This window comes from Asparagus officinalis, chromosome 3 (genome assembly GCF_001876935.1).
Source record: "Asparagus officinalis chromosome 3, Aspof.V1, whole genome shotgun sequence".
Taxonomy (NCBI): Eukaryota; Viridiplantae; Streptophyta; class Magnoliopsida; order Asparagales; family Asparagaceae; genus Asparagus; species Asparagus officinalis.
Window position 1 is genome coordinate 2,766,096 of NC_033796.1, and position 15,323 is coordinate 2,781,418.

The window sequence follows — 15,323 nt, forward strand, 5'->3', positions numbered from 1 at the left end:
TTGTATTGGTGAATAAATCCTGACCAGCCTCCTCCGGCGATTTTGTTAACTTCTCAAAATAAGGGGATAACTGGCTAACTTTAATTCGATCGTAAAGAGTTTATCAGAACTTGGATCAAATTAACTTGTTTGGAGGGTTAATGAGGGGTTTAACCCCTTTAACCCTCCCCTTAACCCTTTGCTTGTGAGGCTTGATAAATGTTGAGTAACTGCATTCCCTCTTGTAATTTGACAAAGTAATAGGGGCAGTGTTATAGGAATTTCACCACAAAACCATATAAGTAGATAGGAGATAGAAAACCGAGTTGATATGAATATTGATGCACATATTATTCTCAGTTATCATTATAATTATCAAATGTCTATCATTGTAAAATATACTGATAGCACACGTTCTTACCGATAGTGATGCACACATCAAGATCTTGATTTTCTACAAGTGCTCCTCTATGCAACTTTTTCCCCGAGCTAGTCTAGTTCGTGCATGTTTTAGGTGTTTTTTTTTGTATAGCATGACTAGCTAGCGTTTTCGTAATTTCTTAGTAGTTTAAGCCATAGAATAAGGCTCCATAAGGAATTTGACAAAGTCTTACTATAGTTATTAGTAATGACAAGGGGACTCGCCATCATCAAAATCAGAAGTGGCATCCTCGAATTTGTCATCAAAACTAGCGAGAAAAAGAATTCAAAACGAAAAGAAAATTGATGAATTTGTTAGCACAGTATCATGTTCATAGAATCCATATATTTCTTAACTTCTTATCAATCTTTAAATGTAATATTTTTAATGGTACCAAGAGAGAGCAGTAGGATTTGTTAAGGTTTAATTAAGCTAAAAGTAAAGGTAAGCTTCAGGTGTTCTGAAGGGTGTTAATTACTTGCAAAGAAAATTTTTTAGGGAATTTGTTTGTCTTAGGAGACAAAGGTGGGGCTACAAGTAAAGGAAAACTTTAGTAAATAATTACTTTTTTAAAAATTAATTATTATATATTTTGGTGAATGGGCTGAGTTGGGCAGGTGAGGTAGTGAGTGCGCAAATAGAATTAACAAATGAGAAGAGTTGGCGATTAGTAGCTAAAAGTGAGTTAATTAATTAATTATAAGGATAGATCTCTTTTTCTCCTTATTTTGCTCGACATGATGAGACCTACTTCCATGGGGCATTGTCCGCAAATCCTTGCTTAGCTGTGACAACCTTGGTACTTTCACAATTTTTGAACTACTTACGCTTCTTTTATCTCTCTCACTCTCAACTATCTCGGGCTGTTTGGTTGGATGGAAATTGAATTGCAACCGTAAATAGAGCAATTGAATTTATAAATACATTGTTTAATTTACAACTTTGTAATTAGAAAATATAAATAGATTTGTACTTTGTAGAAGAAACTTGCAACAAATGCTACAGCCAATTTGGTGAGAGAAAAAACTGTAGGTTTTTTTTTTGCCCATGAAAGTATTCATTCATTTACCAATTATGAAATGTTTAGTACATCACTTTTACCAGTAAACAGCCTGATAATCAAAACAAAATGAAAAATTTACATTCTCTCAATTATATCTTTCATATGAGCAGGTATAGATTCATTCAAATTTTTTGAGAAGGTGGAAACTTTGATTGCTCGAAATAAAATACTTGGCTCTCTAGCTTTTCCTTGAAATATTCTTAAATTCCTTTCCAATCACATGATTTCCAAGAAAAATTCATCCATTCCATCACTTTATTCCAAATTTCAGCAGCAAACTGACACTCAAAGAATAGGTGTCTAATTGTTTCAGGTTGGCTTCTAGAACAGAGTACACACTGGTTTTGAATATTCTCCAAAATACCCAAACGGCACAACCTGTCCATTGTGAGGAGTCTGGAGTGGCAAGCTAACCATAGAATAAAAGAATGCTTAGGATATTGATATCCTTTCCATACTGTGTCAAACCAGCCCACAGGAGGAGAAGATTGAATTAAAGCATAGTACACAAAAGATAAATGAACTCTACCATTTGTGCAGCAGTCATACATGAATCTGTGCAGGTTTTCTTCATTTCCAAATTTTCCAAGCACCAAATTTCTGACTTTGAGAAGTTGCTTCCACATCCATGAATCATTCACTTTACTTTGAACTTGCCAAATAGAATTAAAAAATAAAAATAATTTCATCTCATCAAAAAATCATTTTAAATCCAAATTTAAAAACTGCAGGTTTCAAAAAAGAGAATTAAAAAATAAAAATAATTTCATCTCATCAAAAAATCATTTTAAATCCAAATAGAAAAACACATCTACACCAAAGTTTTCTTATATGAACATTTTGTTAGCTTTTGCCTAATTGTTTTTTAACTAAACACTAAAGTTGTATTTGGAAATGCATTTCCTATACAATATAATTGCAGATATCTAAACATCAAATTTAAAGTTGGTTTTGTGAACGTGAAGTACGTGGGACCCCACCCACGTGATGTTTGTGAAAAAAAAAAAGAGGCAGATGCGGCCGGTTTCGTTTGTGCGGCCCACGAACGAATAAGTTTTAGCCTATATATACCTAGTTAATCCTAGGGTTTCGGTGGCAAAGGGAAAAGAGCTGGTTGCGGCAAGCAGCAAGGAGCTTTGATTTTCTTTTTGCTGACGGCTACAAAAGTGCAGCGAAGGTGAAAGTGTGCGAAGGCTGGGGAAAAGCGGCGTGCAAACAAAACCTAGGGCGGCGTGCTGCAGCAGTGCGAGAAGAAAAGGCAGAAGGGAGAAAGGAACTGCAGGCGGCTGTTTGGTGTTCGTGCACGGAGCCAGTGCAGTCTGTTTTTCTTTCTTGGGCAGCGTGCAGAGCCGATTTGAGAGAGATTTTTTTTGTTGTGCATCCCCTTTGAGAGATTAGAGAGTTATTTGAGGGTTTAAATTGTGAGAGTTGTAAACCCATTGTATTCTTTTTCTCTTTAATAGTAGATCCCCCCTCCTTGCCCCGTGGACGTAGGCAGTTTGCCGAACCACGTAAAATTGATTGTTTGAGTTTGTGGCCATTGTAATAGCTTTAGGATCCCTCGACAGCTCAGTCCTAGAACTGATGAGAGGAAGAGCCGATATCTCACTTGGTTGAGATATCCGCTTCAGATTCTTGTCTCCTTGGTGAGACGGGAATTCTTATTATTGATCTTTCTCTCTTATTGTGCACCAGAAACTCTGCCGAAATTTCCGCTGCGCACAACAAGTGGTATCAGAGCCCAGATTCCAGATCTAGGGTTTGGAGGAGTAGATCAATTTGGAGGCCCGTTTAGGACTTCGTTGGTGATAAAGGTGGGATCTTTTGGTAAAGACTTCATCTTTCAGTTTTTGGATCTATTCTTTGTTCGTTGGTGCGTAAGATGTCGGGGAAAGAAGGTGCTTCGGGTGTCGAGGGTGGTGCTTCTGGCGCGAAGACCATTCAGAGTTTGAATATCCACTCTATGAAGATAGATGTGGAGAAGTTTAATGGCACAAACAATTTTGGATTATGGAGATGCGAGGTTTTGGATGCGCTGAACGCGCAGAATTTGGAGGATACATTGGAGTTAGATGGCAAGCCAGATGAGATTGAAGAGAAGGTTTGGAAGAAGATGAATCGAACGGCGTCCAGTGTGATTAGATCTTGTTTGACTCAAGATCTAAAATATGATGTGATGAATGAGACTTCTGCGAAGAAGATTTGGGAGATTCTCGAAAGCAAGTATTTGACCAAGAGTGTGGAAAATCGCTTGCATTTGAAGAGGAGACTTTATCGTTTCCAGTTGAAGAAGGGAACCTCCATTAGAGATCACATGAACCACTACACAAAGCTTCTTGCGGATTTGGCGAATGTGGATGTTAAGATTGAAGATGAGGACAAGGCGTTGCTGTTGTTGAGTTCCTTGCCCGACGAGGAATATGAGACTTTCGTTCTTACTCTGATTAATGGAAAGGCATCACTTTCGTATAGTGAGGTCACCGCTGCACTTGTGAATTATCAGCTTCGAAAGAAGGATAAGGAGGCTTCAGTTGAGCCGGTAGCGGAGGCGTTGGTCGCAAGAGGGAAGGGTCCAAACCGAAAGAATTGGAAGTCACAGTCTAGAGTAGGAAAAGATCAGTGTGCTTGGTGCAAGGAGACTGGTCATTGGAAGAAAGACTGCCCAAAGCTCGACGAATGGATGAAGAATAAGCAGAAGGGAAAAGGGAAGCAACCATCATCAGAAGCAAACATCGTATCGGATGGTAATAATTCTGACTCTTCTATTTATTCGCTTTCTATCAGTCCTACAGATAGCTATTCGGAGGAATCTGAATGGATGTTGGATAGTGGTGCGACCTATCATGTGTGCCCTAGAAGGGAATGGTTCTCCAGTTTTGAGAAGCTGGTGGATAGTGGTGTGGTGTACATGGCTGATAACCGTGCATGCCAGATCATTGGGATAGGAAGAATTCGCATAATGATGTGAGATATGTTCCTTCTTTGAGGAAGAACTTGATCTCGATTGGAGCTTTGGTTGGAGAGGGTCTGAAGGTTCGTGTTGAGGACATGGTTCTCGAGATTGCGAGAGACTCTCGTATTTTGATGAAGGGCGTCAGGAGAAATAACCTGTATTACTTGACTGGAGGTATAGTGGCAGGTGGAGAGCTGACGACATCTGTTAATTCGACTAGACTGCGGCATTTGGGGCTTGGCCATTCCAATATTGATTCCTCGCATAGATTGAAAGATGGTGTAAAGACCTGCAGTTTGAAGTCCAGTGAACATGTTGATGTGAGCAAGAAGACCGAGGTGAAGTGTGGCACCTCTATTCACCGTGCTAAGGGTCGTTCTGGAGGAGTTCACGTGGATGTTTGGGGGCCTTCCAAGGGAGCATCATTGGGAGGTAATAGGCGTTTGGTTTCCTTTGTTGGTGACTGTTCTAGGCGTGTTTGGGTTGCAACCAAATCCCCTTTGGAGAAAGTCCTAGTAGTTTCCAACAGATTGAAGAAGTGTGTGACAGACAGAAAGGTGAAGGTACTCCATTCTGGTGGGAGGTACAAGATGGACCTATTTCTGTGTTGGAGCCGAGCTCACGGTATTTCGAGACACTTCGTTGGAAAGGAAATCTTGGGGCAACTTGATAGGGTGGCAAATTTGGAGAACCGTGCCTTACTGGAGGAGGATCGGTGTTTGTGGTCGAGCAATCGTTTGCAGAAGAGGTTCTGGACAGAGGCTTCGACATATTTGGGTCATCCTATTAAAGAGTTGTCAACTGTTGCGATTGGAGGTAAAACTCCATTGGAAGATAGGTCTGGTAGTGTCACTTTGGTTGAGGCTTCGATGAGGAAGCCAATTGACTCTCAGCAGGTGAAGAGTTTTGGACAGACCTTAGAGGTATCGCAGCGGGTGGAGAGTGATGCTACTCCACATTGGGTGAAGATTACTCCAGATCATACTGCATCATTTGGGATTCCAGCTGAGGTGACACAGTTAAGGGATCAATTTGTTTCGGATGCAGATGATGAGTTGGGTTTTGACTCGAGTGCAGCTGATAGGTGCAGTTTGGATATGACCATTGGTTCACCTCAGATGGAGGTGTTTGAGGCCATTGGAGGTGCTATCAGCCGCATAGTTGATGATATTGGAGAAGGGTTGCGAACTCTTCTAGTGGATTGAGGTCGTTCGCGGCCATTTGGGTGAACTACGTTCGGCTTGATTCCTTGGGCAAGAGGATACGTAGGCAGTCTTTATGATGCAGCCGGGTTGGATTTTGATGGGGGTGAGATCGATTTGGTGAGTTGATACTGACATTTGGAGAGTGTTTGCATTCTCATTTGGGTTCTCGACTTGTTATGGATTGAGTCTGTTGTCGTGAATTGTTTCACGGTGTACTGGACACAACAAGTGAGATATTTGGTTTGGTTGGTGTCGGCTCAGTTTTGGAGAAAACTTCACCGAGGTGGAGAATTGTGAACGTGAAGTACGTGGGACCCCACCCACGTGATGTTTGTGAAAAAAAAAAAGAGGCAGATGCGGCCGGTTTCGTTTGTGCGGCCCACGAACGAATAAGTTTTAGCCTATATATACCTAGTTAATCCTAGGGTTTCGGTGGCAAAGGGAAAAGAGCTGGTTGCGGCAAGCAGCAAGGAGCTTTGATTTTCTTTTTGCTGGCGGCTACAAAAGTGCAGCGAAGGTGAAAGTGTGCGAAGGCTGGGGAAAAGCGGCGTGCAAACAAAACCTAGGGCGGCGTGCTGCAGCAGTGCGAGAAGAAAAGGCAGAAGGGAGAAAAGGAACTGCAGGCGGCTGTTTGGTGTTCGTGCACGGAGCCAGTGCAGTCTGTTTTTCTTTCTTGGGCAGCGTGCAGAGCCGATTTGAGAGAGGTTTTTTTTGTTGTGCATCCCCTTTGAGAGATTAGAGAGTTATTTGAGGGTTTAAATTGTGAGAGTTGTAAACCCATTGTATTCTTTTTCTCTTTAATAGTAGATCCCCCCTCCTTGCCCCGTGGACGTAGGCAGTTTGCCGAACCACGTAAAATTGATTGTTTGAGTTTGTGGCCATTGTAATAGCTTTAGGATCCCTCGACAGCTCAGTCCTAGAACTGATGAGAGGAAGAGCCGATATCTCACTTGGTTGAGATATCCGCTTCAGATTCTTGTCTCCTTGGTGAGACGGGAATTCTTATTATTGATCTTTCTCTCTTATTGTGCACCAGAAACTCTGCCGAAATTTCCGCTGCGCACAACAGGTTTCCTACAACAAATGCTACTGTAACATTTGTTATTGTAACATTTGCTGTAATTTATTTTCGAAGCAAATCATATCCAACTTAACTAGGCAAATACACAATCATATAATACATAATGCGTGACATAAACATGGTAGTTACACATGTTTGTGGTTTGTTGACAGAAGAAAGTATAAATGAACCGGATTCACTATATATATACGTGTTCTACTTGTGATAAAACTTCCTAAATCAATGCGAAAAAAAAGGATAAATATATAAGTGGTTCATGCTAGTTTCATTCCTCACACGTTCAGTCGTTCAACCATGAGTTTCATCCATAAATTAAAATAAATAGATGTGATTTAGGCACACGTACGTTAGAAAATCTTTTTGATGATGAATATATAGTTAAATATATTATTTGTACTAAATTGCTAAATTAGGTATTCATTATTTTGAGTTTGTTTAGATTTAAGTAGATTAGTCTACGTATATGCCCTTTCAGTTAAAGCATTTTCCATCTAGCAATCCACATGTTTTTTTTCTTTTTCGGGCCTTCATGCACGCGCTTAGGGGAATCAGATATATCCGACTTTTCTAGGTGACGGGGAAACCAAAATATCACACGACGGGTCTTATTCCCCTCTTAAAGCATCATACAACCGACATTTCTATAATTTTCGCAAGAGAGCTGGTAAGAGGATTAGGGGTGGCTCGAATATGATACTTTCATATCCATATTCGTCCGTCAATACGGACATGGATAAAGATACATGTATCTCTCATTAAGAAAAATTTATGTCTGTATCCACTTGTTGATGTCAGTTATCAAACATGGGTTATTTGAAAGTTTACGGAGTGATAAGGGTCCTCTAACCCCTTCTGATGAGTGGTTCTGGGATTTGTTCTTCTTCCCTGCACATGAAATAACTCTTAAGAGGGCAGAGTTGAGTTCTCTGGTTGTTCCTACGACGATCAAGTAGGTATGTGATCTTGAGTGGGGAGTGTAGAGTTAGTTCTTCATTACGTAAAAAAGGCTAGAGAGAGTGACCTCATGCAATGTCGCTCCTTTTATAGTGGGTTTGTAGGGGCAAGAAGGTAACTTGAGCCGAGTCTAGCTGGGCAGCTGAGTCGACAGACATGTGTCATGTGTCGGTTGCTAAAGGAGGTGAGTCACCTGGTCATTTATTGTTCAAATAACTAACATCTCGCGTAACCGAGTCAAAAGACGATACTTCTCGACCCTGGACCTGATGAGTCGAAGGACGACGGCTACCTCGAACCCCTTGCTAGCCGATTACTCTCGCATTAACTACCCTAACAACATCATCATTACTCTAGCCCCCATAGTCTTTATGACTCATCGAACCCAGTCAGCACTAAGCATCTGCTGTCATCATTAGCGCTCAACATCGTTCGCTAAGCATGTTCAAAGAAGCTCTTCCTAACCTATGTATGCTTGGAATTCGACGATTGGGCCGACTCCAATCCAGGACATTAAGATTAAAACATAAGCACTAGACCTCGACATCCTTTTCATAAGCCCAATGCATATATTACTAGTCTATGAGATTGTTAAACATAGTCTAGACAAAGGAAAATTAACCCGACAGTTTGACTCAAAAATCAAGTCATCTCGATCCATAGAACTCAAAGCATAGTTCTAACATAAAGAACAAGAGATAAAAATATCCTAATTCATATCTTTCAAAAATGTTTACAACATGATTTATAAGCATAAAAGTACTATATGAAGATGCAAGATTCCTAGGAGGCTAGATTGGAAAACTAGGGTGTATCAGCGCCCCCACCAGGCGTCAGAGGCAAAGAAACATTAACTGCATGTGGCGAAGGAGTCGACAAGACCTCCGACTAGTCCCCCTTGCTTGGCCGAGTCGGATCACTTGTGGAGTCAATTGAGAGGTTGTTCGAGTAGCATCGCCTTTTGACTCGGTTACGAAAGATGTTGGCTGAACAGTGGGCCGAGTCAGATCGCTGTTCAACATCTCGTGTGACGAGTCAAAAGGCGATACTTCCCGGTCCTGGACCTGATGAGTTAAAGGATGGCAGCTACCTCGATCCCCTCGCTAGCCGATTACTCTTGTATGAACTTCCTGGTAACATCATCGTTACTCTAGTCCCCATAGTCTTTATAACTCATTAGACCTAGTCAGCACCAAACACATGCTGTCATTCCCACAATAAATGACCACCAGGTGATTGACCTCCTTTAGCAATCGACACATGGCACATGTCTACCGATCCAGCTGCCTAGCTAGACTCGGCTTAAGTTACATTCTTGCCCCCTCAAACCCACTATTAAAGGAGCAGCACTGCATGAGGTAACTCTCTCTAGCCTTTTCTATGTAATGATAAACTAACTCTATACTTCTCACCCAAGATCACATACTAACTTGATCGTCGAAGGAACAACCAGAGAACCCACATCCGCCCTCTTACGAGTTCTTTCATGTGCAGGGAAGAACAACAAGCCCCAGAACCACTCATCGATCGGAAGGAGCTAGAGGACCCTAGTCACTATGCAAACTCTCAAATAACCCCATGTTTGATAACTGACATTAACACCACTAAAGTCAGATACTGGTATGGCTTGAATATGATATTTATCATATTCATATCCGCTTGTCAATACATATACATATCTACTAAAATCAGATATGGATATGAATATGATACTTATATTCATATCTGCTTGTCAATGCGGATACATATCCACTAAAATCAATACGAATATGAATATGATACTTATCATATTCATATCCGCTTGTCAATACGAATACAGATAAAGATACGGGTATGTCTCGTTGAGGAAAATTCACATCTGTATTCACTTACAGATATAACATGCATATATATAGATGGATATACGTGTGGATACAAAACAGACATGAGAAAACTAGATAATATTGAAAACAAGGATATAGTTCATAGGATACAAGAAAGTTCATTAATATGATGGTTATATCTGAAAAAACGAAGATTGGATCTCTTAATCATCAAAATTAACCTAAATTTCATTAATCTAAGATTAAAACTGTTATAATTGTATGACCAACATATATTTGAATATTTCCAATATAATGCTGATATTTCATTACATATCCATAATTATAACTATATCCTATTAGAAAAAGATCTTAATAAACCATATCCGCACCTTAACGGATACGAATACAGATATCTTCTTGGATAAGGATATAAATAAAAGTTAATCAAATTTTAACATTTGACTTGTATAGAAACTTTTTTTTTGACGTGGAAGTAAACTTTGTCATAATAAATTAAAGAAGGATATATATAACTAGTGAAAGGAATTTGTTTGTTTGTGAAACCCTTAGGATAGTGGGGAGCACAACTCGGCTTCCGTGAGAAATGTTTGTGACTCATGTGTGGGTCAATAGAGCTTTCACTAATTTTTTTTTTCTTTAATAACCGACCATATAAACTAAGTAAAGAAAGGAAATTCATCATGTTTAACTTGTACCAGTTGACATACGACAAGGATAAATACGTCATTAACTATTGTAAGTTAAACTAGTGCCAATGCACTTAGGAGGCAACATTCACTGAATTTTGTCCATATCTTTTTCTTATGCACTTTAATTGTTTAAGTGTTTTGATAGCATAAGATCCAAATAAGGTTGGTCCTCTTTGCTAAGAGAACTGCCAACATGTGCTTTGCTTTTCTCCTAAGTGTGGGTCATTAGCATTTGTTATGGAAAGTGTAGCTTGTTGAGAGAAGATATGTAGGACATTGAGGGGCCAAAATAATTAAACATACTCCTAAAAGAAATGTAAATATGATCAGACATTACCATAAAATGAAGTGGGTCTAATTTCTCTTATTAAGAAAACATCATGAGCTTACATCAAGAAAATGATAAATTTTACATGACCCCTTAAAGTTTGGTCCATTTTGAGATAAGCCCCACAAAACTTTATGAATGTCACTAAACAACCCTAACTTTCGGGGCTTGTCACAAAGCTTTCATTTTTTTTATCAATATACCCCAATTGCGCATGCCCTCTGATTTTCAATCCTATTTTCAAAAAATCTTCAAACTTCCACAATAATTATCAGGAAATCCAAAATTTCAACATTATTTTTAGAAACCCCCATGAACGTTGAAAAGGTTTAGAAACTACCAAAGGTTAGGGGGTTAAGTGATATTTACAAAGTTTAGGGAGTTATTTTGAAATGATCAAAACTTTATGGAGCCTATATGAAAATTTACCCTTAAAGGGGTGTGGGGGGTGTTAGTCAAGTAGAACTCCAAAGTAGAATTAGGATAATTTGTAGAATTTTATAGTGTTAGTCAATTAGAACAAAATATTATGGTGTTAGTCAACTAGAACTGTAACGAAACTAGAATTGGGATAATTATACAAAATTATCCCACTATACAAAAATGAGAGTTCTAGCCTCTTAAATTATACAAAGTTTTAGCTTGGAACTATATGGTAAAAAACTAGAAGACTCCATTTTATTTTTTGTTTTTTGTATTTATTTTATTTTTTTCTTTACATCTTTCCTTCGATGATCATCACTGTTAAGATAGGGGTGCATTCGGTCCAGATACAGCTCGGATATGATGCTTACCATATTCGTATCTGCTTACCCATCTCAGATACGGATACATATACGAATATACATCGGTGAGGAAAATTCATATAAGCATCCGCTAAAATAGGATACAGTTGCGGATATATATATGTGGATATATAAGTGGATATGCATGCATATACAAAACGGATATGAAAAAACTAGATAGTATTGAGAAGAACATAGTTCATGTGATACAAAAGAGTTCGTTAATATATGTTCATTATAATTGAAAAGTTATGATTAGACATCTTGATCATCAAAATTAACCACAAATCCATAATCTAAGAATTGAAACTATTGTAAGAGTAAGGGGTGCATTCGGTCCAGATACAGCTCGGATATGATGCTTACCATATTCGTATCTGCTTACCCATCTCAGATACGGATACATATACGAATATACATCGGTGAGGAAAATTCATATAAGCATCCGCTAAAATAGGATACAGTTGCGGATATATATATGTGGATATATAAGTGGATATGCATGCATATACAAAACGGATATGAAAAAACTAGATAGTATTGAGAAGAACATAGTTCATGTGATACAAAAGAGTTCGTTAATATATGTTCATTATAATTGAAAAGTTATGATTAGACATCTTGATCATCAAAATTAACCACAAATCCATAATCTAAGAATTGAAACTATTGTAAGAGTATGACTAATATGTATTCAAATATTTTAGATACAGATACGGATATTTAACTATAAACCATATCTGTAACCATATCCTGTTGGTTATAAATTTGAGTAACCATATCCGTATTCATTAGGATACAGTTACAGATATTTTCTCAGATACGGATACGGTTTAGCACCCTAATTATTAGATCATGTTGTCAAATCAAATCTCGTCTCCTCCTACGCATCTCTTATATTTTCTTTTTTATCAAATATTATAATAATATGATTATATTTAAAGGAAAGAATGAATAGATCCATAATTTATTTAAAAATAAAAAAGAGATGATAGAAAGAGATCTTGGGAAGCAAAAATAGAAGGAAAATATGAAAACATTTTCTTAGACTTGTACTATAATAATAATTAAAAATCAAAAAGCTATAACATATATTATAATAATATTTGACAATATCTTATAGTCTAACCAAAAGTTATTTGATAGTAACTAATAGTCTAATAAATAATTATCAATCAGTAATAGTAAGTTTAAAATACATAAATTGTACTTACATCATCAAAAGGCATAAATGCATACTTTATGATTATAAAAAATTATCATATGTTATTTTATCAAAATATCTCGTTTTATAAAATTATTCCTAATTATCCCACTATAATATCCCACTAGCAAAAAATTATTCCACTTTAACAATTATCTCAAGTTATATAAAAATGTTCCAAGGGGGGGGGGGGGGGGGGGGGGGGGGGGGTTAGTCAAATAGAACTCAAAATTAAAACTAGAATAATTTGTGGGATAATATTTTATAGTATTAGTCAATTAGAACTAAAACTAGAATAAAATTTTACCGTGTTAATCAAGTAGAACTCTAACAAAACTAGCTAGAATTGGGATAATGGTACAAAAGTATCCCACTTTTTTATTTTTCTATACAAAAATGAGAGTTCTAGCCTCTCAAATTATTCCAAGTTTTAGCTTGGAACTAGGTGGTAAAAAACTAGCACTCATATTTATTTTGTTATTTTTTATTTTTTATATTTCTTTTTTTCTTTACTTCTTTCCTATTATGGTTATCACCATCATTAGACCATCATTATAATAATAATTGTTAATATCTTATAGTCTAACAAAAAGTTATTTAATAGTAAAGAACATTCTTGTAAGTAATTATCAATCAATAATAGTAAGTTAAAAATACATAAATAATATGTATATCTTCAAAATGCATAAATATATACTTCATGATTATAAAAATTTATCTCACGTTATTTTATCAAAATATCATACTCCACAAAATTATTATCTCATTTTGCATGAAAATGTCTCAATTAACTAACACCTCAAAAGAAAATTTATGACAGGAAAAAATAACTTTATAGACCCGAGAAAAGGAGCAAGGAACCCCATAAAACTTTCTGGTCTGATGGGCCGGGCCTGAGAGCCCACGGGCTCTCCAAGAAGCCCATTCGCTTATATGATTTCAAACAAACAAAACTAACGATTAGATTCTCTACCTGTAGTCTTCCATTTTTCATGTTATTGGAAGTAAAAATTCAACCATTATCTTTTTAATGAAACAATATATCAATTTTTCGGTTTTTTTTTTTTTTGAAAAGATCAAATTTTCGGTTGTGTCTCCTTGTTTGCATATATATATATGTACGGCTAATTAATTTCTGCGACGCAATTCTTTGAGCGTAGTTGTTTCCTCTCTCTTGGCAATTAAGGAATGGGGGTCATTGTTTCTTTTTTATGCCTACGCAAGTATTTATTTTGATTCGACCGGCCCAAATTCAACTTTGTTCAACGAAACTAGCTTGGGTCGAAGCTTTCGGGTCGAGATTATGTGCTCAGCATAAAAGTTGGGTAGGAGAGCAAACGACCTATAGGCCCATTTAATTGCCATGGTGGGCCCTTTTTGAGATCGTTATGCTCGAGCTATTTGTCCCAGTTCTGCAAATATAGGGCTTTAGTTCTATGGCAAAATGCGTCCAAGTCCAGACTATATATGGTACGTCTTCCTTAAGCAAAGAATTTTATCTTTTTAAAAACAATAATGATGATCATGTGACAAATTTAATTCATAGGGGTTCTTCTATGTCCGTGACTCGCTAAGTAGATTGAGTTTCTGTAAATCTGTGCATTAATGATTAATGATTTACAATGTATGACAAGGGAAACTAATTATCTTTGTGACGATCACTTTTTACATCAGAGAAGGGGGCAATTAACAATTTTATTTAAAAAAAAAACTAATACTTTCTAGTAAGGATAACAGCTAGTAAGTTGTTCCAAATTAAGAGAAAAAAATATAAATCATACCTCGTAATTAAAATCATAGTTAATATGGAGTTCATCTAATTAAAAACTAAGATTTATGTGCCTTAATCGAAAGCATTAGACGTAATCGACTGCCATCAAAGCTCAGTCTGTTGCAAGAATTAACGCTCAACCTCTAAAAGAGATGTCATACTCTCATTTATCAAAGTCAATGGTAATTCATAAACAAGAACAATTCAGAAGAAATAACGAACGTGTGAAATTAAGGATTAATAATCAAAGATCAATACGTACGGTACTCTTCTTTCTTTGCTAGCTATACACTCCCTCTCTTCGCTAGAAACATACAAGCTATAAAAAGATCGAGAGAGTTCAACTAACACGAGGAGAATGCAATTGTAAATCGTACATTAATTAATTAACAGCAAAATATAGTGGTAATGATAAGGTAAATAAGAGATATTATATGGCTGATCCAAATTTTCTAACTGGTGTGTCGTTGACGTAGCACAGAAAATCGAGTAATAACACACTCAGGAGCGACGTACCCATCCCCCGTTTATGTCTGTTTTAATTATATATCTTCAATCAAGATGTATGCGCTACAATTAATAATTACCATCGCAATCCGTGAACTGATCCACCACCTCCATTGATCCCATACCCCACCACGCTCCCCCCAAAACCCTGACCGGCCGCCGGGTAAAACCCCCCGGCGCCGCTAAACTCCGTCGGGTTCGACCCGCTTCCAGCTTGGCTCGAGCTAGGGTTCACCAAGTTGACCTCCTCGTCGAGTTGGTCATCGCCCCTCTCGCCCTCGGTCTCCCTGTACCTGTTGAGGTAGGTCTTGAGCGGGCCGACGTAGTTCTCAAAGCCCAGGGTGGTCATGGCCCAAAGGAGGTCGTCGCCGTTGATGGTCTTGCGCTTCTCGCGCTGGCACTTGTCGGAGGCCTCGCCGGTGATGAAGCTGATGAACTCGGACACGCACTCCTGGACGGTCTCCTTGGCTTCCTTGGAGATCTTGGCGTTGGCCGGGAGGGAGCGTTTCATGATGCGGCTGACGTTGGCGATGGGGAGGAACCGGTCCTGCTCCTTC

At 38.0% G+C, this 15,323-nt stretch overlaps 1 protein-coding gene across 1 annotated transcript; it reads right to left on the reverse strand.

Moving 5' to 3' along the window:
• Positions 14,843-15,277, reverse strand: LOC109832495 (nuclear transcription factor Y subunit B-11-like). The gene has a single exon (XM_020399848.1). The coding sequence runs from the start codon at positions 15,275-15,277 to the stop codon at positions 14,843-14,845; it is 435 nt and encodes a 144-aa protein (XP_020255437.1).